This window comes from Camarhynchus parvulus, chromosome 7, assembly GCF_901933205.1.
Source record: "Camarhynchus parvulus chromosome 7, STF_HiC, whole genome shotgun sequence".
Taxonomy (NCBI): Eukaryota; Metazoa; Chordata; class Aves; order Passeriformes; family Thraupidae; genus Camarhynchus; species Camarhynchus parvulus.
Window position 1 is genome coordinate 24,618,465 of NC_044577.1, and position 25,044 is coordinate 24,643,508.

General features: G+C 38.4%; 1 protein-coding gene across 3 annotated transcripts in view; it reads right to left on the minus strand.

Annotated features, from left to right (window-relative positions):
- Positions 1-25,044, minus strand: part of CNTNAP5 (contactin associated protein like 5) — a 271,197-nt gene that overhangs the window by 53,283 nt on the left and 192,870 nt on the right. For all 3 annotated transcript variants that reach the window (XM_030952826.1, XM_030952828.1, XM_030952827.1), the window contains one exon: positions 2,812-2,968. In XM_030952826.1, coding sequence (XP_030808686.1) covers positions 2,812-2,968 — 157 coding nt within the window. The remainder of the gene's footprint in view (positions 1-2,811; positions 2,969-25,044) is intronic.

Consider the following 25,044-nt stretch of genomic DNA (forward strand, 5'->3'; position numbering starts at 1 on the left):
CCTTGCTTGGGTCAAGTAAAAGGGTGCAGTTGCAGGTGCCTCTGCTTCCTCATCAGAGATCTCCCATCCTCCAGAAAACACCACGAAGATGCTCCACTATTCTGAAGTGACAGATTTCACTGTCATCCTACTGTGGATTTTGGAAGCATGATGAGCCATATGGAAAAAGATAATTATCAGTACAACGGTTTAATAAAAACAAAGATGAAAAATATAAAAGCCTTCCGAAACTAGAATCCTTAATTATAGATTCCTATTCATCTGGCCAGGGAGGCTAACTTGATGTCAAGTAAGAGCCCAAAAATAGCAGCTGGCTCAGGTGTCTGCTCAGATATAATTTAAAAGTCAGCATGCCTGGAAGTGCATATTGTGTGCTGCCATATTGCTGTACCTGGCACTGGATTTGGCAGGTCTGCTTTCCATTGTTTATAATTTCTTTTGCTGCTCTGAGAAATTAGTAGCTTCTTCTGCACTCAAGATTTAGTCTAGGGAAAACAAATCAAAGCAAAATCCTAGGACTGTCTCCTCTTCAGGAGGATTGCTTCAGCTGTTCTGGAGAGTTCCTACCTTGGAGCAGCATGATTTATCTAAAAGGAGCAAAAATGATTTTCTGGTTTTCCACTCTGCAGCACCCATTTTATTTCATGCTGAGGCAAATAAATGCATCTACTGCTGTCTTGTTCCTTCTACTATAATGTATAGCAGGTTAAAGTCACAGTTCAGATCTCAGCAGGTTTCAGATTCGAATGCTCGTTATATATCAGGGGGTCAGTGTTCTAGCAGGGAAACACAAAAGCAATCTTCAAGAGGCATGAAATTTCTTATGTTTAGAAACCCTTCATAAAGGTCAGGGTTTTTTAGCTTTTATAAATCCAACCTTCAGCTTAGAATACTGCCAAAGTAAAATTTTCTCATGGATTAAAAACCTAAGCAACTGAATCCCCAAACCAACAAACAGTAGGCAGTTTATTGGAGGTAACTTGTAAGCATATTCTGTTATTATCATGAAATTAGGAGAAACAAGTAGCTCTCTGAGCTGCCAAGCTAACGATGCATGATTTCCAACATCTTTCTCCCATGAGGGTTTTCCAAAATCTAATAAAAGTGTACGCTTCCTTAACTTCCTTCTTGTGGGCATTAATTGGCTTTTTCCCCTCAGCCTGGCATAAATTTTCATAGAATGTGTAATTTGTAATACTTTTGAGACTTCTCCTTCTCTGTCCAAGATGTTTGAAACATGTCTGCTTGTTCAAAATCATTGGGGGGTGTGTGGGGGGAAATGGAGATAAACACTCACAGCATAACTTGTTTAGGTCTTATTTCCTGAGGAGACTCAGCTGAAATATTATAAAACTGCATTTAGTTTTCACCTTGCATTGGTTTGTACAACCTAGTGGTGCACTGCCCTGCAGTCTAAGACTGCAACCCCAGTGTCTGCCAGCATAACACCCTGCTCTGCTTGAGCAGTGAAAAATGGAACGTGGATTATGAAAAGAGCCAAGCACCAGCAAAAACAGATGCTCATGATGCTCATGTGCAAACCTCGTTAAAAGCACATCTGATAACCAAACATTAAAGAAAAGACAGATCAACATGCACGGCCATGCTATTCAATATAAATCACATTCATAAGCCAATATTTACATAAACATCTTCCTGAAGAAATCTCCTTAAAGCTATAATTTTTGAAAGTGAATAGTGACCCCAGGGATTCAAAAGGTCCAAGCAAATAATGACACTGTCTAGAAATCAAGCAACCAAAAAAGCCCAACACTTACAGTGACAAGCAATTTCTGATTTTTTTTTATGTTTTAAGACCCTTTACCATTCCTTTCTACTCATTTTAAGTGAAGGTTTCACAGGGCTAATTCCAACAGTGTTTCAAACACAGCAGCCTATGACAGCAAGACATTTCTTGTCTACTTCCATTATTCATAATTTCTGAACTACTCAACATTAAAATATCTTTTTTCAGATAAAGGACAGCAGATCCTATCAGTGAGTGGTGTAGAAGCGAGACTGAGTGAGCAGAATTTTCACATGTATGTTCAATGTTTCAAACTGTACTTCCAATAACACTTATCTGGCATTTCCATCCCCTCAAACACATTTGGAAAGTTCACCAACTAGCTCTTGGTGGCTAGAGTGTCTCTGAAAGTGCAGAGAATGACAGAAGATTGTGAGGTGACCTTCCCAGATCCATGCAGTATCAGAGCACAACAAAGGTCAGAGAACCCAAGGAAAGCTTTGAATTTTCATGCTTTGACTCTAAAACTTCCTACAGAGACTGAACCAAAATCTACAGAAGCCAAACAGCTCTTCCTACTGACCTTAAAAAGCTTGAGATCCAATGTGAAAGAAGGTTAAGGCACATTATACTGTTTCATAAGAAAAATATGAGATCGTTTAGTAGTACATATTTCTTGTTTAGCTGTACCTGAATTTTGCTGTCAAGGCCTCAATTTTCTGCTCTAATGTACACTTATGAAACAAGCTCATAGAGCCTTTATTCATGCAATGCTCCAGGAGAACCAAACTTTTAAGCAAATAAAATTACCTGATTTGGCATTCAACAAAAAAGATTTTTTTGAAGACCACTCATCCCAGCAACCTGCTTCAGCCAGACGTCTTTGTTCAACATAGGAATTTAAGGTGAAATCAGATGTCCAAATTCTCGTTTAATTTTCATTCTTATCAGATTACACTCAAACTTCCTGAACTGTGAAGCAGGAAAGATTTAAGCCTTCTTGCCCTATCTCCTATGCCTAACTCTTCACACAGACACCGCTATACACATGTTAAAATTATTACCATTCTTCTCTATCTGCGTCACAGTTGCAAAAATATCTCATATCCAGACAACTTTCTTCCAATCCACAGGCACACTGCTGAATGCCCGGAAGAGATCCTCCCCAGTAAAGGTGCTTTTCATTGGCACGGCCAACCCACCAAGCAAATGGCATTCCATCTGGATGAAAGGGAAAAAAGAGGGGGGGAAAGAGAAAAGAGAAAAAGAAAGAGAGCTTGATAAGCAAACTGGATTCTCCCGAGAATGCAAAAGAGAATGGAGGTGGTCATGTTAGACAATAGTCAAAGAAAAGGTGCAAACTGTAAAGCAACAAACCATAAACTTTGCCCCAGGTTCCATTTTATGGAATACATATTGAGAAAGCAACGGTTCTGTTGTAATCCCATCAGGGGTCACATGCCACTCTACTCACGAGGACCTTGGCACCTTTCAGCTGCCAAGACTTTGGAATGGTGAAGCCAACACCAGTGTCTGCACCAGCTGTGTCCAGTGGTTTTGTGTGACACTGGGGGCTAGATCTGATCACTGAAGGAGACTGAAAACAATTCTCCTGTCACAACCCACACCACACAGATTGTACTATACCATACAGTATTGGGCAAGGACCTCTTGTAGTGTCACCTGGTTTTGCAGGACCTCTAGCCCTTGATCACGATTTCTTACCTTAGGAGTCAGATATAAAGAACAAAAATCAACAAAAATAACACACTGACTGATATATTACTATGAATTAAGCACAGTTCCTCTCAAAAGTAAGACTAAAATTTCTATTGATTTCTTAGGGAGCAAGATTAGAAATTTTAATGTGCTGTCCATGGATGGAATTTGCAAATGTAAAGTTAGATAAGATATTAAAAAAGGTAGGACATAAGTGGGAAAAAATATTTCCCTGCTTGGGAATCAATTCATCTCTGTGAAGCTATTTTCTACCTACAGGAGCTTTAAGATTTATGTATTTATATAAACTGAGACAGTTTTTTTGTTCACATTTCAGAATCCATTATGCATCAAGCATTAAGTATTAATAGTCAGACAGAGTAAGCAGAATCTGATGTAATGAAATTCACAGATGAACATTTTCTAAGACTGACTTTGTCTTCCAGCTCAGCTAACTTTTTCATTGACTCCTTAATCCTTAAATCAAGAAATGTAATCAGTTATACACACAGGTAGATGGCAAAATTTAACAAAACTGACATATCAAGATTTTTTGATCAAAGGAGCTTGGAAAAATAAACTGTATGGCTAATGAAGAAAGATGCATCAATTTATTCCTCTGCTTTTCAAACATTACTAGTAGGGAGTATTTCTCATTATACAAGGCAAGAAAATCTAAATTATGAAATGCAATCAAGGTTAACTGTAGAATGTAAGAGACTAATTAAAATGAGTTTTAGAATCACTTGGCAAAATTAATTCATATTTATTTTTCTTCTAAGCTTAGACTGCTGAACTATAAATTCATAAAAAAAGGAAAATAAAAATAGGAAGAGCAACTACATTCTCATGATACCAACAATTAAGACATGACGAATTTGACCAATACCCAGAGGTACTCATTAGAAAAACACAATCCAAGTACATCTAAGGATTCATCTTACAAAAATGTGCACAGTCATTTTAGGCCTCATATTATTGTCAACACATTTATATTTTCTTTCTTTTCTATTCAGCTGATTTTCTTGCAGAAGTTGATTGCTGCAGCCAGTGAAACAGTTCTATACTATATTACTGGGAAATCACTCAGTACAGCTTGGAATAGTAATGTTAATTGAATAAAAGGGTGATTTGTCTAGGAGTAGAAATAGATACACAGAAATGCTTAATCTAATTTTAAAAGTGCCCATTCTGGGAAAAAAAATTTAGATAAAGATAAATTCTTCAGGCCAACAGCAAATAATGGTGTTCATTAATCAAATGCAATCTGTGTCAGTTTCCTTTGGTGGAAGCCATTATATACTTAAACATAACAGTGAAATAAGCAATCCTTTGTGTGTACTAAGAATAAGTAATTTCCTGACATCTTTTTCAGATCTGTTGTTATTTGTTTCATTGAGCAATACCAAGCAAACACATGCATATTCAGATTTATGCTATAGACTGGGGAAGTGGTAGAAGCACCACAGTTTGAGTCATTTACAACTAAATTAAATACAGTGCTAAAAAATAGAGCAGTCAACATTGTAAGAAACAATCTCAGATTGTCAAGGGAACAGGCTATAAAAAAGCAGTGTATTTTCCAAAATTCTATTTATTAGGCAGAGTTCTGCCACCTTTACCCAAGACAAGTTGATTTTTTTTCACTAACTAGTCCCCTAGAAATGAATTTTAGTATTAAGTAAAATTATGCCCTGATTCTTCCAAACTGTTTTCCACATGTTTAGTTTTTAACACATGAGAAATCAGAGCTTTTCAGCAAAGCTCTTCCAAATCTATGGTACTTCATCAACACCTGCAGAGTTTAGGAATTCTGAAACTTATATTGTATGTCATATACCTGTAATGTTGAAGTAAAGCAATACTTCACAAACAATGTCAATCAATCTGAGTTTTTTCTAGAAAGTTTACACCATAATACCTTGGGGCAAAGCTGGAGGATGTCTTGCACTGAGATTGAGTTTGGCCAGCTTGTGTTGATTAAAATTCTTTCTTCTAATTCTGTAGATTTGTTGCAGAATCTTCACTTCTGTAATCATGCTACCATTTTTTCAATGCATTATCAATTCTCCACCACCTCAAAATGAATTAATTTCCATTCTCTGCTGAAGCCACAGACCAAATCAATGACATTAAGCAAGGATTTAAAATGACCCCATCACCTTAAGGTAACATAAGTCAGTAGAGTTCTACTTTGATATTTCTAAGCTAAAAAGTCCATTAATAAGAAGTGCTACTAATTCTTCATTATGTGCTTACACTGCTCCTAGCAACGCATCATTTAGTAAAAAACTCTGTCAAAAGCCTACTGCACAATTAAAAGTATTCTTTTCAACGTTTTTTTTTTCTTTCTATTATTAATGGAAAAAAATCCTCTGTAAGAAAAAACTTTTTATGTTGTCCTTGAACTCCATGCTATGGTTTCAAAGGAGAATATGTGTGAAAAAATATCCCAAACCAAGCAAAACAAACAAGTGCCAAGTGAATGAATTTACCAATGGTAGAACAGTGACAAGCTTCTTTACAAAGATTTCCTTCTGCATTGCTTAAACTGCCTTAGGAAGATTTCAATTTTGATAACAAAATCTTCAAAAAAGGCAATTTTTGGGTTGTATTTCCTGCAGTGGACAGAATGACAGTAATGCCATTATCTGGAAGCCTCTAGAAACAGCTGTGATATTTACCACACTGTTTTTTACCATAATTTAATATACTATTATAGTAAATATAAGCATAATGTAACAATATGAATAATTTAATGATAATAATATATAATTATCATGAATTAAAGAATAATATAAAAGAACTGAGCAGGCAGACCAAATTTTGTATCAAACCAAGTACTCCTTTGTGCTGTCAGGCACAGACAGTAGAAGATACAGCTGGCACAGATCTTCTGAAAGGAAAGAATAAGGGGTATCATGTTCTGTGGATTCTCTATTCAACAGCTGGGTGTGTGCATCCAAAAAGCTAAGTAAGACTCTGGGAACCCTGACATAGACAATACTGCAGTACATGGACAAGAACTCAGTTTGTGTCCATCCAGCAAGGCAGGGAGGGTCAGGCTCCTCTCAGCTGTCAGTTCTCCAGCAGATTTCCCATATCTTCTCTAGCAGTGTGCTTCACTCAGCTGCTCATTGTTAGCTCCCTGTATGGAATCTGCCTCAGCAGCAACAAAGCCTGCATTGACCACATTCTTCACCAGCACAGAGGCTGAGGACTATGGAGAGCATAACAGACACGTGCAACTGATTTCCAGCAATCCTTAGGAGATGCAGCTTGAGATCAAATTCACCTGCATTGCGTATCTGCCTCTTCCAGGGACAAGAATGGCTGAATATGTAGTTGGCGTCCTTCTACCAGCTTAAAAGAAACTCTCTTCTTAAGTCTCCCTCATGCTGACAGTTCCCTCATTTTCGTATTAGAAGGCACTGACATTTGTTGCAATACAATTTATTTTCAAAGGTTTAGGTTTGCTTGTGTCTCAAATGGCATTTTTTCAAAAATGATTTGCATAGGCACTCAGAAGCTGCAGGAGTGGCAGAAGCAGCATATTCCAACAGCATTTATACACATTATATGCATATCACTGTGTGTATAAACTCCAAGCAACTTCTGTGGACTCAGTTTGCCTTTATACAGTCAGAAAGTCTTAGTACTGACTTTATGTTTATATAGCTTGAGCTAAAACAAAGCCATTTTTAGAAGTATTATATTTAAAATATTTGTCAGATTTGTCTGTATGATTTGTCAGTTTGTTCCTGCTATGGCCACAAACAAAAGTCTAATTATGGAAACATAGCAAGATAAATTGGATTCTGTGTTAAACTCCAGTGCTGTATAAACCTAAAGTCTGACACAGCACTTACCCCTAAGACAGTCAAGGTTTTGGGGGTACCCAAGTTATTGAAACAGGTCAGTTAAAGATCTTTCTCACCACCACTTCAAGTCAATTTATTTGCATTTGTCTTTTGAAACACTGAAAGCATATTGTACTCAAACAACACTGTCTTCGCCATTTTCATGTTCATTTTGTCCTCCAAATTCAAGCCAAGTTAAGCAGAACTGAATTTGTAAAATCTTACCTCGATAAATCTTACTGATTAAAATGTCAATTTATTTACATCTATGCTGTTTTCTCTTAAAAGGAAAGATTCACATATCAAGATGTACTGAAAATTAGGAAAATACTGACTGTAGAATTATAGAGAGCAATCAAAGCCAATTCTTTGAAATCTCACTCAAAACCAATAAATATCTGTTTGCACTAACCACCTCAACAATATCAAATCCTGCAAATGGCTCACCTGATACATTGAACAATATGTGAAACAAGCAGTTAACAGAATTTTTTCATACATATGTCTGTATATAAACACACATCTATGAGGCAATTTCAACCTCATTTCAACCTCTGAATTCAGAGGCCAAGTCAGAGTACAAATTATCATCTTAGATAATAACTTTTTAAAAGGCTCTTGAATAAATGGACAAGGCAGCAAGAAGGGAAAACTGACTTAGTATTTTTGCAACAGTTCACCAACACCTTGTTTGCCCACACCAATTTTTTTTCCATCATAACATTTTTACAGCTTTTTATATTGGATTTTTTAACATTCAATTGACATAAGATCAAATTCTTCCCATTTGGCCTTTCAACAGGGGAAAAAAATACAGTTTTGATAAATCAAATAAAAAGTATTTAAAATAATTCTGGACAAAAAAGGGAAAAATTGGAGAAATATTCCACACTTAGTTGAAAGCACATAATTAATACCTTCTTAGAGGCTATTTGTTCGGTGAAGTCACTAATCAGTATTAATGACTCAGGATCTGTATTAGTTTAAACAACAACTCCCACCATGGGAAAATAAACTGATAACTCAAAGTAGGGTGAGCTCAGGCTGTGCTGCATTAACCACAATGTGCTGCTCATTCTCTGAAGGGCACGCTGAGATTTAACAGTGAAAATGCTGCTCTTTGGTTCACAACCCTCAGTGAGGGTCCCGTGGCTCTGCCCCCACCATGTGGAAGCAACACCCACCCCCCAAGATGTCAGGCTCTCTGCACCTCACAAACAACCCTGCTTTTAAGTCAAGATCAGGTTACTTGGGAAAAAATATGTAATTTGGACCAGGAAAACAATGAGAATCCCCAATGGCATGGTTCCTTTGAACATTATTTACTCGGTGAGCCACCTAGTCACACAGCTGGTTTTGTACCACACTACTCTGCTTCCATGGGGGGACACACCTGTGTTATGCCTGTCTCATCTTTTGTCAGTACAGACATAATGACTATCTAATACTTCCTTCCTTTCCTTTAAACCTTCCCTATGGCAATCATACCAGTTTCACAGTGCTTTATCTCTCCTAAAATTATAACCCACATATTACTGCCCTAATTTTCAGAGATGCCCTAATTTTCCAACACATGGTTGTGTTGGAAATCACAGGTGGTCAAACACTGCACCAAGACAGTCACTTTCTGTATTGGGTACCAACTGTGCCAGCCAACATTACTAAGAATCTCACTGAATTTGATTAAAATTTCTGGTCAGGTTCTGTCATTATTCAACTCAGCTATCCAAAAGGAAGTAGTCCTGCTAATGCCAGTGGAACTACCCAGTGGGCAACACCACAAAGTTTGCTCCTCATTCTAAAATTATTTTGTTAAGTGTGGGTAGGAAAATGGGGGGAAAGGCAGTACTTTGCTGACATTTTGTTTCTTGTTATACAGCTTTGCTGCCAAGGTGCATTGCTTTCACAGAGTCCCAGATGGAAGTAATTGCTTAAAAAAAACCAACAACAACAACAAAGGAAAAACCACATAGCACACAGCATTTGTCTGCTTCTCTTAAGCAGAGAAACTGCTCTCCCTCTAGAGCAGCTGTTACCACAGTGTGCTCTTTTCTTCTGGAGTTGTTAAGATATTCTCATAGATGAGAATGGGCAGAAAGAAGGTAAATAAACATGGACCTTTGCTTCTTCTACATTTAACAGGAGCCTAATGAGCTGAACTACTGGGCTGCAATGACAGAGCTAATGCCACGGCACACTTAGAGTGCCTCAGCAAATGCAAAATCGTCATCAAGCCTTTAAGAGACAAATTTGAGGATGAGCATAAGGATTTCAAACCCAAATACTTTTAGATGCTGAGGAACATTAAATCTACATCCAAACTAAAATTTTGTGCCTCATGAATGTCCCAGCTGAAGGCCTAAGAAAGCTGAGTACTTGCATTCTCCTCTGCCAGCCCAGTCTGCGTTTTTTCAATAAATTTCTGGCCAAGTGACAAGTTTCCTGAAAGATGCAAATGGGACTCCAGCCAACAACAGAAACTATGTGAACAGCTGAAGGCATGCAGGTTGGGAAGGACAAGCAACAACGAATAAACAATCCAAAGAAGATTATGGCTTTTACGGACAAATGACAAAACAGGAAATGGCAGCTTTGAATCCTCAGCAGTTTTGCTGAAGATGAACTGGATATTCTACTCTGCTGAAACAAAAAAATTGTCTCATTTCCTTTATTTTCTGCATTCCAGCTCACCTTCACTTCAAAATTGTCCCTCTTGCTTTCAATTCCTTTTCCTCTTCCTCATTCTCCTTTTCTTTTCCCATTTTCTCTGTTTAGCCTAAATCCTCCAGGTAAATTCAGATAAACAAGCCTGACACTGCCTTAACAGATAAGCCTATGACATTGATGCATGTCCTGCCACATCCTTACTCTGCACTGGGACCAGAAACCCATCAATGCTCTGGATTCAATTGCAAGTGAATAATGACCATGGATAAGCCACAGTGGGCTCCAATGTAACCCTGTCTGGGCCAGAGGAGCAGCTCCTGCACAGCAGATGTCTGGATTTTTTCCCTATTATTCCCAGTGGGAATAATGGCAGTAAGATGAACCCATCATTTCTTGCCCACACACTGCTCAATCACCGTCTCTTCTGTGTTCATTCTCATCCTCATTACCAGCATCCTCTCACCCATTTCCCCTGGAATGCCACCTCGTGAGGTGGCTCAATACAGTGCCCAGGAAATGGTCTTTCATTCTTAATCTGCTCTTTTGCAGAAGTATAAAAACGGTTAGTGAGAATAAATAGTAGTGAGTGCTGAATTAACAGATTAATAAAGAGAAGATAAACCAGATTAGGTAATTCCAGGTCTTGTAAAAGTGCTATGGGACACTGAATGATCATGTTTGATTTTGGGGTTCTCTTCACCTGCAGCAGACCAATAGTTGTCAGTGGTTCTCTAGGGCCTGAGGAAGACAACAGGAGTGACATTTGCAGCCATCCTGCAGTCAGACAGTAACACAGCTCACTCTCTCTGTGTCCTGCTGAAGTCTTATCCACATTATCTTATGAGCTAACTGGATGAGGCGCCCACATGGAATGGGGGAAAGCATGGAAGAGTTGAGTGAGTTTATAAGTTTAGACACATCATATGCTCTTCAGAGCTTTCTTTTTAAAGCATTTTATAATGGATGTGAAAGGGCCACAGGGAAAGGCCACAGGAAAGAGAGCACTGAACTAATGCACCTTATAAAATACTGCAAGGTGAGAGTAGTAGTTTATCACAGCAGTTTTTGTTCTTAAATGCTATTTAAGTTTTCATAGATGAAAGCACTTTCAGAGGCTAGAAATAAGATTGCAGAGAACAGAGGGGAACAGTTGAAGCATCAATGACTATGAATGGTGCATCAAACCATAAACCAACCATTTCACCACAAGAAAACTTCATATTCAACTATTACTCATGGAAATGTTGAAGTGAGAAAATTTTTACAGAACAGTAAAGCTGCATTATAAGCAACTGTCCCAGGAAAGACTTCCAGCAAGAAACACTTTATAGATTATTAATTTCCTATTATTTTCCAGGAATAATAATGGACAGATCTAGCAACCAGCATAGAAGCATCCAGCTCCAGTGAAATCAGGGTAGCAGTGCAGATTTGCACTCACTGAGTATCAGGCTGTTCACAGGAAGACTCAACAGCTGAGGCTGGACAGGACCTCTGAAGAAGTTTAGTCCAGCCTCCTGCTGTTCTGAAACAGATTCAGGATGTAAGAATTCCTTAGAAAAACTCTGTGGCTGCTGTTGAGTCAAGCAAAAGCACCATCTGCAGGTATGCAGCAAGTGATATACAGGCTTGAAGGACCCATTTTTAAAGGGTGTAAAAAAAAAAGTTATATTTGTTCTATTTATTCTTGAATTATCCATCATGACAGCTCAAACCCCTGGGATTGGGCAAGGATGAAGAGTAATGACCTCAACTGTAGCACTTTGCACCTCGTGTACTCCACCTGGTGCAACCATGGAGTCCCCAGCTCTGCACAGCTCCCAGGCGCTCTCACCGGCCCACCAGCCCGAGCGTTTCACCAAGAAAGCCCAAAAAACCCCAGGGCAACATCCTGGCCTAACAGTGGTCTGAAAGTCAGGGTATAACTCAGAGCAGGTAGCTTGTTTATGAACACAAGCCAGCTGGAATAAAGTTGAGTTGAATTAATCAAGGATTAATTCAATTCTTGCTAAAAATCATGGATAGTTGGCTGGATTACACCCACAATGAGATGCAACTATATAAACTAGAAAAAGAAAGTAGATAAAATGGGGACATTTGGGACATTTAATAGGAGACTGGATGAGTTACAGAAAAACATGCTGTGGAAAGCAATCTTTGCTTGGTCCTTTGGGAGAGACTACATGCACTAATAACAGTTCATCCCCTCGCCTTTATTTTGAAAAGTGTCTGAGTAAAAATGGAATTACCTTACTCAACAGAACTGTTTCCTGTATATGCAGTTTTAACTACCAGCATTAATAATGAGAAAAGGATCCTTATTATTACTTTTTTTACCCCTGCTCACATTGCACCAATACTGTCACTAGTGGCTCAAATGGACTGTCTTCAGATTTGACAACCCTCCACAAAAGACAGATTAATTTTGTTCCCATTGCACTTGCAATGGCAGCTTCTAGGAATAATAAAATCTAGATTCAGGTATAGAGAATCTTTATTATCACTATTGGTTCATGAAGCAACGAGAACACACCTTGTCCTTCAGCTCTCTCTTCAGGTTAATACAGCACAGCTAACAGTTAGAGAATAACATCTATTTACATGGGGTGAATCTGACCAGAAAGTCATTAGGACAATGTCATTTCCACTGTGTGCCTTTTTGAATTTCATGGCTCAGATTTATCTTAAAGAAATCAGAAAATATCATCAGTAAATATGCTGAATATCTGAACTGGAGTAAAAATAGAAAAACAGTCTTAATAGAACATAAATTAGAAGAGATAATAACATATTGCTAATCACTTTAAAGCTGGAATCCCTAATTAAATAAATTAGAGGATTTTCTTAAAACTGATAGTAGCACTCCCAGATATTATTAGGATGGCATTTCTGTTTTGAAAAGACACCTTTGGAAAATGATATCACATCTCAAGTTCGTTATCTCAAAAGTCTCTGGGAAGAGCATGCAATATATCCATTGTCTTCTACAAGACAGGCATTGTAAACAACTACAAAGTGACACCAACACCCAAAAGAGAGCTCAGAGAATAATATAAGCACATTTCTGAGCCTTACACCAATTATGAGCCAGCAAGGCAGCTTGGACAGTGTAGAAACCACACTCTGAGCCTCCCCTCCTACCCTTTTGTCACATCCCTACTGAACTGAAATCTCATAGGCCCAGTTGAACTGGATTACTTATTTTTTGTTCTCAAAGCATGTTAGCTGGCAAAAGACAACTCTGAGTTGTACTTCTTATGATCAATAAGTCTTGCAAAGCAGAGTAGAAAGTCTGGTTTTAAGCTTTATTAAAAAACACCAACAAAAAAACAACCAGCCAACCAACCCAAAAAAGTGAACAAAAGGCCTTCCAATAACTTGTTGAACTATGTTCCAGTATCTCTGAGAGGCATTACTGCAACTCATTAAACTTCTTTATAGTCTGATGTGTTACAACACATTACAGAGCAATTGTAAATAAATAACTGCTGATTTGACACTGCTTTCAACTGCAGAGCAATTCTGCTTTCCTCAATGTTACAATTAATGTCAGCAGTTAATGCCTTAAGTGGTGGAATCGGAAACTTAGCTACGATAAACACATGCAGTCAGATTTCAACTTAAGGATATACCCAAACTGCAGTATGGCCTGAGTTCAGCTGTCCCTGTCTCAGGCTGCAATTACAGTTCTGTTGGTCAGAGCAGCAGGGGTACTATTTGTCATCCTAAGGAAGGCTGGAGTGCTGTGAAATTGGGCACTTTGGAAAAATGCAGCTGTAGCAGAACATATGTATAGGCAAGACCATGAAATGAACTGGCTCCACGCCAGCACATAAAGGCAAAAACAAGAGAATGTAAATGAAAAAAAAATCATAGAACACTGTACTCAGAAGATGCTTCTATTGATATATCCTGACCAGCCTTAAAGGTCAGGATGACAACAATCTGTCTTCTCTGTGGGACTGCTTAATCAATTTGCAGCTCTCTTTTCTCCACCCTGTTAGCAACAGGTTCACATCTTTCAAATAGATCTTCTATTTTTGCTGATTAATTGGTCTCAGGTTCCTGTGTATCTCTCTGTACAGCTATAACAAACATGTGTGTGTATTTACATTCCTGCACAGACTGTAGTGGATAGAATATGAACTGCTTAGCTCTGCTCTGCAGCTCTACTGTCACTAACAGAGATTATTATGTGGCTGAAGACAGTTTTGTGCTCCTCGAGCTGAATGAAGAACTGAGCTGTACTTTAGCACTGCAGTGAACACTGGAATGGGCAGAGGCTGCAGAAGAATGACAACCATGCAGCCTCAAAAAGCCCTAGTCCTTCCTCTCTTTCCCAAAGCTGAACAGGCCTACATGTCTTCTGTATTTAATGGTGAGAGAAAGAACCAGCATGAGAGTCAGTCTATCTACAAGCATCACAAAGTGAGAATAAAGAACTTTACATATGAAATAACCCTCTACCATAGGCCTTTCATCACAGCTGATGAGACAAAGCCTTCTGTGGGCTGCATCAAGGCTGTGAATCAAAAGTCCATAAGACCATCACATCCATCACCAGCTTTCCTTCAGCAGTAAGTTTCCTTAGTTGAGTGAATTTCCTTTAGCCAAATACAACTTACAACAAATCCTGTCAACCACTGGCTTGAAAAGATACAAGCATCTCTGTCAGGTAGTGGTGCTTGGGTGGAAGCACCTCAACTGAGGCAGGTAAGTTTTTCTCTCAGACTGGTGTAGGATTTTGACCAGGTATTAACACCTTAGAGTTCTCCAAACAAAACACTGTGCAAGTAACAGAGATCAATCAGTTCCATTTGACTGTCTACATCATTTGCCTGCTTTCTTTTCAAATATGGAGCCCTAGGGGGACAGGCATCAGGGGAAATGAAGTCATGAACAAGATTAGACCCAAGCCTCATATTAAAAATATAAATCTCTGAGGGGCAAACTTTTAAAAATATATGAGAGCTCCTTCCCTCCAACCTCTTCTCTCTACAGATATGCTTCATGCATATGTACACCTCCATAATGGAAGTTTTTCTATGCAGATATATGTTAGGAAATTATAAATACAAGTTACACATTTATGGCTTTAACACACTTTCTCCCATCTGAAGAGCAAAACAAATTCAAAGGCAAATATTACCCTGATGCACACTTCATTACAAACAGACTGCAGAAACAATCAGCAATAAGCCATCTCATGCAAAGAAAAGGGACAACTTCCCTCCCCTAATCTCAGTGCTATTTTTCTTCCCTCTGTCAAATGGCATTTAGCAATGTTGATGTTGTGCCATATATTTTCTTCCACAGGCAACCAGCCAAGGTAAGGTGCATTTGCCCAGAGGTTTAGGTAAGAGGTATTTGTATGATGCTGTGAATTCAGAGATATTAAAGGAAAGTACCCCTAGCACAGGAATAAATGCATTTGTCTGAATTTAGATTTCCTTTCCACATTGTGAGTACAAATTTTAACCACAAAGCTTTGCTTTTAAATGGAATACACAAATGACGCCCAAACAGCTGTCCTACTTAACACTACTATGTAAACATCTGTTCACATTCCTGCATGCAAATAAGAACATCAGCTTGCAAGTCTCTTAGACTCAGATTAGTCTTTATCAAGTCCTCACAGAAAACACGGGGGTGGAGGCCAATGACTGTGTGAAGTGAGAGGAAAGGAAATTCTTGAGCTTTTTTAGAGAATTCCTTGAAGAAAAGATGGATGATGGAGAATACAAAAACCTAACTACATGCAAAAAACCAACATTTTTCAGTGTGTTTGCTTTAATGGAAGTTTCCATTCCTATCTCTTTGTGGTGGTTTCCTATTTCATCATATATTTTAACAGCTTGTTTTATAATTGGACTCTGTGTCAAATTTTTATCCCTCTTTATTCAAAACATCCATTAAAAGTTCCAGGGTCCCAGACCTGCTCCTGCTGAGCTAAATGGGATTCTTGACATTGAGGTGAATGGAAACAGGACTGGGAAGGCTATACGCCTCATTAGATACACGATTCCACAGCACCCTCTAAAATTCTGCTGAACTCTCCCTTTCAAGCAAATAAAGCTGGTAAACTCAGAGGCCATGAAATGTCACTATTACATTTCAGCACTTAAATACATACCTGATGAATTAGCCATCTTCTTGCCAGGCATCTTAGAAAACTGCAGCCCCTGAGGGATTTCCCCTGGCCATTACCACTTATTGCAAAGTCAAAGAGAGAAAGCTAAGGTTATTGTTTTGCCTGTGGAATCAAAATATGCTGAGAGGGCATGTTAATCCCCAGACTTAGAGGTTTATTGCATTTCTAATTCACACCTAAGGTCACCATATGTCAAGTGAGTATGCATTCTGCTACCATGGCTACTGCCATCATTTTAACTCTAATGCTAAATAGTTCTAGATTGGAACAATACTGACTTGGAAACAGCCTAGTTTAGCGCTTATAGCAGAAGACTTGTCTTCTGATTAACAATGGAAAATAAAATGTTCTGGTTCTACCCTTGCATTTGTCAGACTCTCCAAAATCACACAAGTGATTTAATCACTCTGAACCTTCTTTTCCATATCAGAAAATAAAACAACTAAAAGGCCTGAACAACTAGAATAAACAAAGATAGTACAGCAACAAATGCATCTTCATTGAGAAAGGTTAATAAATGAATCAGTCTTTGATCAAATTTCATTCAGCATTTAAAAATACAGTGTGAAGTTTGAGGTCTGTTACTTGTATCCTGACAGCATCGCACCATGGTGAAGATGCTTCCCTTTGCATAATGCATTAATGTGAATTTGACCACACAATTGTCATTCCTTGTCATTTAAGTAGTCTTACAGTTAAGCAGCCATAATTGTCCTTTGGGTGTTATCTTAAATACATTAAAAAAGAAATTGAATGCTTTCACCACATTATAGCTGGGACACTTTTTCAAAGCTAATTTCTATGTCTGTGAATTATTCATAATACACTTCAAACAGGCTCTTCCGGATAAGGTAATTGACCTTGTCTGCATGAAGCACCTACTACCTTGCCTTGGGATAATTTAATCTACGATGTGGTCCATTATTCAAAGGTAATGTCTTTTCATTAGGTTAGGCAATATATTATCACTCAACTAGTCACCTAATTCTGCATTTAGCGTATTCAAGTTTTCACTTTTTTTGTCATAGGTTACACTCATCATAGCAGTATCTCACATTTAAGTAGCATGGTGTAACAGTAAGACAGCATTTTCTTGATAAATGGAAGCAGGACTTTGAGGACTCTAATTTCAAGATTTACTTGTGCATTTTAATCCTTAGCTGGCTTTGTGTTTTCCATGGGTGAAAGCAGCAAAGGGTGTCTATTCACTAGGAGCTAATGTAAGGTCAAAACACAAGTACAAGTAATGCACCAGGTGGCAGAAGTTACGTAAATTCACATACTGTTCAGTGGAAACACTTATGTGCTGATGAAACATATGCTAAATCACATGTATGACACCTATCTAACACTTGCACAGTTTTATTTTGCTGTGTAGAGAAACCCCTGGTTGGTCTGCCATGTGAGGAAGCAATTAGCAATGGTGGCTGTAGCTCAGGCTGACTCTGAACCATTGCAGCCTCCTATCTACCAGACCATTATTGGGACCCAATTCCCTGCTACATATTCCCTTGAAAGATCTTGCTCAGTGAAGACCAAAGTAACTGATTATTTTTTGCATATGTATGGAGTGAAATCTCTGAGAGAGAAAGCTAAACATTTGAGCACCCAGCTCTCTCCTGTGCTCCAACTACTTTGAACCACTTTAGCAGAATAAAGCAGCTCTGAATCTGTTTTAGTCAGTCACTGACAAAGTCCTCCTGCATGAGTAAACTCTTGAGTGGCACAGTGATCTGGAGGAGCTCCTGCATCAATCCCACTCCTGGCTCCAGCAAGTGGCCAGAGATGGTATTCTAATTTATATTGCACCACTCCAGTAACCAGGCTTAAAGATGCCTCTCCACCCCTCTCTACTTCAGTATTGCAGGGTAAACCTCTGTAAGAACAGAGTGCTAGCTTTTTCAAACTATCAGTGCTGAAGTGTTTAGGTGCTGATTGTAAATACTGCATGAACGGGCTATGGATGAACTTGTTAGCTCGTCTAAATATCTCAATTTTTAAAATGCTTCTTTGTTTTTTAGTTTGTTTTATACTAAAGTGGAATTTAATGAAAGATGTAAAAATTAAGGAGTTAATCCACCAGCTTACCTGCCTAAATCAGTACAAATATAGTGAATCCAATGGATCTGGTCCTGCATATCTTTGAGCTTTGTAATTTTTCAGTTCAATCATTCGTTACTGTAGCTTCTCTCAAGCTGCCCATTAATAGAATGTTATGATTCTGTTAGCTATTCAAAGCTTTTTAATCATGTTATATAAACACAGTTCAGTTTCTGAATTGTTTATCCTGATTAGATATTGTTTGAGTGTTCACTTAAAATTACGAAGCACTGCTTTAGAGCAGAAATAAAGGCAAGGGCATCAAAGATTTCAAGGTGTTAGGGTGAACATTTACTCTGAAGGTCATTGGCTGAATTCCTATTTGCATGAACATTCTGTTCATGCCTTGGAAAATTTCTGCAAAGACAAAAATCTCAGTATCATTGTCCAGAACGATATTAAAAAAAAAAATCATGAAAATTATCAAAGTGAAACTGAAATTCCTGTAGAACCACAGTGAAATAGGTGATATTTATAATTTTCCATCAGCTAAAACAAACCAGCCAAGGGAAGTGTTGTTCCAAGCAAGATTACCTGCAACTGGCCTGACTGCTAGATCATATTTCACATCGGTCGAGTGCCTTCCATTGTGTAACCACAGTTGTGCACACTGATGGCTCCTGTCGCTATAATATGGTTATGTTTACCCATTAGTTTCTGCTTTTGTGCCACAACCCAGCAACTGTGATATTACAATTGTTCTAATGGTCTGTTTCACTTTGTTCATTTACCTATTAATTTTGGCAATGGCATATTTCATGGAACATAAATTTCATCCTCTGAAAACATGACAACCTGTAGTGCAATATGGTCAGACAGATTCTGGAGCTTTGTATGGACGTAAAATGAACTGTCCAGGGTGGCATTTTGGAAAGGACATACCTCCCTCTGGAGGCATTGCTTGTATGTAAGGTGATTACTTCAGCACTAACAGGATGTAATTATTCACTCAGTAAAATTCTGCCTCCATTAAGTAGGTACTTCTAATGTTCTGCAGATTGACTAGCGGCCCTAGAATTTCTCACAGAGGTAGTAAACAAAATGCAACACAATCTCTTTTCATGAATCCAGAACATAAGTGTGCACTGGGAAGGAAGTGACCTAGAAAACTGCCACTGCTTTGAACATGGATGCTCTGGGAAACAGGACCCCAAAGAAGGACCTAAAAAAATGCTCATTGCAGGAAAACCTTTCCCAGTTCAATGGCAGGTATTAGAGTTGCAAAACAAATGGATCAAATTGACTTTGCATTGCCAGAGAAAAAGCCAAAGGGACCTGAGATAGAGCCTACTTTAGAAGATAACTTGTCCTAGAATCCCATGCTCTGCTGTTACTTTAACATTTAGTCATACAGATCTCTCTCTGAGAAACAGCCCCTAAACTTCTGCTACACCCCAAAGTGTTAATCTTTGATCAAAGTTCATGTTGTTTCATGTAGATAAAATCTGAGACTTTGAAATCACAGTGACAAATGGGAGGCAAACAAGTGCTAATGTACAGAAAGCCTTTACCTCAAAGGAGAAAAGAGTAACCAACACTGCTTTGTCTTGTACCAGGCCTGACAACATCCATGTGGCCTAAAAAATCAATTACAGCCAAATTCCAGTCTTCTTTTTCCTTGTAAAATGAGGAAAGAAGATTTACACATGTCTACATAAATGTAAAAATGTAAAAACACATACTTACCCAAAAAGAGAGAACTCTATCTGTATGAATACATAACTTTGTGGACTCTACTACCATTTGAATCATGAGATGAATGAAAAGTCAGTATTTAAAACAAACATATAATGAAATTGATGTCACTCTTTTTTCAAAACCATTTTTCAGATCTCTGGTCATTTTTTAAAACAGTCCATCATAGGCTTGGAGTTGTCAGTAAAACAAACCTGCCAGACCTGAACTAGGTTCAGTAACACAGAACTGAGAGAAAGAACAGCCAGGAACTGTTATCTTTTCCTTCCCAACAAAAAATGTTACTATGAACATTTTGATGACATTGAATGAGACAGCCTGAACAAAACTGATTGCAGTCTATACTGCGAGCACTTTTCATGTGCTATTAGTGTTAATATACTGAAATCACTACATGCTGTAAATTACACGTCACTTTAAACTTTTTGGAGAAATGGAAGATTTGGATGTGGAACTAAGCATCCTGGATAAACAAAAAGCACACAAAGACAGGGACTGAATCTAGCACAACATCAATGGTCCAAAGATCTATGAAAGAACAGGGGGTAGTGATGAAGTTCAATTGAGTTTAGGACGAACGTTTGGTTTGAGCTTTTGTTCCTATCCTGGAAGGAGAGAGACATTTCTGTATCTGGCATGGTGAGAAAACATTTACATCTGCATATCATTTTAGACCAAATTAAGATTTCCTTCTAGCACTAGGACCCATGGAATGGGTCTCTATTGATTCTAGCAGGCTTTAGATGTTAATCACAATCTGGTTTTCTAGAGAAATTAGACATATTGAAACATTCCTCGTGAATTTTTGTGCACATCTGTGTCTATTGCTCAAGTAACTCAGCAATCCACTGGCAAATTTCAAGAACATTTGACTGAGAAATATGTTGCTACAGGTTCCATGTACTGCCTAAACAGAAAACAGGCATTACTGCTAGGAGAGATCCTCCTAGTACTTAGCCAAAGTGAAGGTTGCAATGCATTTTCATTCCTCTGTGTATATAAAAAAATCCATACAGAAACTCAACACTAAACCACAAAACCAAAGGGGAAATACCAACATTCATTACTTCACCAGTCACAGTGCAAAATCATAGCTTTCTCTCCTTATCTGGCTGAATACAACAAAAATCCCATTATACCCCACCTGAACATACCATTATCTTCTTTGCAGTTTGGTAAGGCCATATAAATTCACGGGATCACATCTTCCTGTTAAATCACCATTACTGTGGTGACAAAAAAGCAAATGTCTCTCTAAGGAATGACGCGCTCATTCTTCCACTATTAGCACAAGGGCAAGGCACAAGAAGTCCCTACAGAAAGCTCACACTTGGAGTGAAAGACATCAAAGGTGTTCAGTTGAGAGGAAAGACTTGTATGGTTCTCTTTGTGGCTAGCAGAACTTGGCCATTGGTTTTAGAGGGGCCATCTAATGGCCTATTCTAGTTTCAGGTAAAATTGGTGTCAGTTGCAGACTGATGCCTCAATTTTCTTCACTGCTAAACAAGAAAGCTACCTTTAGAGGAGAACTGCATAGATTAATTGGTTAACCTTTCTAAATGCTAATGCTGCAAAAAAGACCAAAACAAAAACAAAACCAAAAAACTTTTCTTCTGGGGCTTCTGAATTCTGCTCTTGAGAGTAAAGGAAGAAGGCTCTTGAGGTTGTTTTTTTGAGTCCTAGACAGATCAAGTGGGAATACACGCCTTGGCTAAACCAGTCTGAGTCTTTCTCTTGTCAAAAGGACTTGGAAAAAAATCAGGTTCAAAAACGATTTCATTTTTGTTCTCAATCTTTTGGGCCAAGTAGATAATGAAAAAGCTTCTCTAAAGAAGGTTTTAAAAGGGTTATTTTCTTTCAGGTCACCACATCTTTCTGACTACTCGTCAAGTCTCTTTCAGATGTGCTCTTCTCCAGATCAGTCCAGATTGGGAGGATGCAAACAATTCTAAATTGCTTTTAGGTGCTTCTTGTGAGTGGAAGAAGTACATAGCTTTTTTTCCCAGTGTCTGGAAACATTTTCTCAAAGTATGCTTTCTTATCCTCTACATTTTGGGGAGTTCTTTTTATAAATTGAAGTAAGAGACACTCAGAAGAGCTACTTTTATGCCCCTTTTAACACCAGATAACTCATGTAAGAGTATTTAGTTTAGTGTTTTGCTTAGATAAGATTTTTGTTCTCTTTTTGTTTGAACACCAAGTAATGTCAAAATGCCACCTTCACCCGATTCTCGTAGATCCTTTTCTCCTGTCTCTGCGTTCACACTTTCAAACATGAAAATAAATTTTCCACAGGCTACCTTCCAACTGGAACGGGGGTAAAATTCCTGGACTTCAGATTTACAAGCAGTGAATCTGAGCAGTAACGTAATTATTCAGAACAAAAACCTGTCTTTTTTTTACCATAGAGTTGCATTTTCTTTCCTCATAATTACTTCTATGATTAAGTTACACTATTGATTGTTTGGAGTATAGCCCCCTAATACCTTTGTTTTCCTGGACAGGTCAAACCAATTCCAACAAAACCTAAGCACAGGGGTTGGGTTCTATCCCATCTGATTTTCTCCAAGTGCCTTGCTATGCACCTACTTTCTTCCCCAAGTCTAAAGCAGGAGTCAAATGAACAAAAAAGAACATAAAACTAAGAAATTACAGCCACAAATGCTTTTTTAGCCTCAAAAATAATGTAAATACCAATGAAAATTACTATTGCCATTTACTATTGCCACTCATGTGGCATCTTGTTGAAAGAGGTTAGATGAGAACTCTTCCACTGCTGTAATTTACATCTTCTGCTCTGCAAAATCAGAAAACATCACTCTCTGCACTGGCCCAAATTTGACAGACAAATTAGTTTAATGTCAGTAAGACAATCTGAGTCTAATGGAGCCCAAGATGTTTAAAGTAGGACAGCTGAAAGAAGCAGACAAATGGAAGTGTGATGAGAACACGCTCCCTGCTGTGGCTCTAATGAGGGAGAAGGCACACTTTTCTGCTCAGGCAGCAGTCCTGCTTTCTTTCTTGAATGGAGGACAGGTTGCTGTCATAGCTAGTAACCCACTAATATAAAAAAACAAGGATTAGCTGTTTGTTTCTAATCACCATTATTTATTTATTATTAACAATATGCTGAGTCCTGCATTTTTTTTTTTAAAGAGACTATTACTGCTCATGATTAAGGGAATGTTGGCTGAAACAGCTTGAAAGAATTCTGTCCTTCTTCCCTTCTTCAAACTGTGTGTATGAATAGTTTATACAACTGAGTCTCTCAAGCCAGAGGTATCATTAAGGTGTGTTTGGTTCTGGCACATGTGTGCCTCATAAACCTATCCATTTCCAAACTCTTATTTGGACTGCAGAATTCCCTGAACTCAACGTTTCAGCATTACTGAGCTATGAGCACTGACAGGTTTCACAGGCTGAACAAAAGGTATCATTGACTTTACTCCAAACCAGAATTTCTTTGGGATCAAAAGTCCCAAACCAACAGATTGCAGAGGTCAAGTAAACATCTTGCAACATCAGCTCAACACCATCGACTTCCTCTTAGAACCACCAATAATCATGTATGCAATTAATTCCAGAATTCAGGCTCAAAATCTGTTGTCTAGATTTACATTTCATTTACATGTCCTATGTACCTTCATTAATACCCCTGGTCCACCTTCCTGTATACTGGAAAAGATAATTTCCACATCAGTAAAAGACAGTAGATCTATTTGGTTTGGAGTGCAAATATGTTTTCTCTGTAAACTGTAAAAGGTCTCAAATGAAATGAAATTTGATAAAATAAAATAAAAGTATAATTCCAAAATTGCTCCTCAGACTTACAAAAATAAATTCATTCAAGGAAGGGAAAAAACCTGAAACAAACACACAACAAAAAAGCAACAGAAATATCCAGTAACAGCAGCAATATGGGGGATGTATTTGACAGAAGCAAATACGAGTGTAACCACAGAAGCTGTCTCCTCACTACTCCATCAATCCTCACTTGAATAAGTGTTTTTTTAAATTCACCTGACACGTTGTGTCTAAAGCAAATGCAGATATGGTGCTCCAGTGTTCACTGGAGCCATCCCAGGAGACTCCTGCCCTGCTGGTGTCACTGCAGAATTAGAAGCCTGCCCTCTCCTGCAGTGGGTTTCAAGGAGGGAACATGCTTTCCTTCCACTGTGTTAGAAGCCATCCAGTGTATGGTTGAGCAAGGATTTATTCCCATGTTTTTCCCATCATTTAGCCTCTTGGCTGCATTTCAAACTCAGAGAAACACAACAAGACTGGATGAGAAGTAATAGCAGCAAGTAGCTGCCATTCCCTGCTTGGCAGCTATAGCACACGGTACCTCCCTGCCAGCCAGGGAGGATAGTAGAGGGAAAGGGGAGAAAAGGGTCAGGAATTGGGATAATGATATTTCCACTACTCACAGGTGTGTGCAGGCTCCATGCCAAGTTACCTCTGCAATGCCACAGGTTTTGTATTCTGCTTAGACCCCCTGCATTGTAATCAGCTGCACACAAAAAACAACACAGCATCTTTAAAAATGGCCTCTAAATCTCTCCCTGCAAATAAAGGGGTTGCATTGCATTACTATGGTAAACTCTGTTCCAAAGTCTCCAAATATAGCACAAGTTGTCTAAAATTGTGTTTGTGAGAAGCTGTCACTGCCACTTTCGGGGGAGAGACAAGGTATGGTGATGGAAATACAGATGGAAAGTCAATCATTCTCAAAAAAGGGATCCTATTTACCCAAGAAAAAATGCAGCACACAACCCACACCTGCCACCTATCCACCACTCCTTCAACACAAGCCACTTTTTGAGGGCAGACTGCCCTGTTCTATGTTATTTCGTGCAATGAAAAATAGTCTCCTGGTAATGCAATAACAATTTAAAGGTATTTTGTACAAGAACAAATAGTCCCCTGGTAGTGCATTAACAATTGAAAGCACTGGAATGATAAACTGGAAATTATATTTAAAAGGCATAAAATACTAGTGAGCAAAACCTCATTGGTAAATGATTGCTTGTTATAGGTCATTTTATATCACCTCCTGATACATCTATGTAAAATACTCCAACAGAATCTAGGCTTCAGACTCCTTT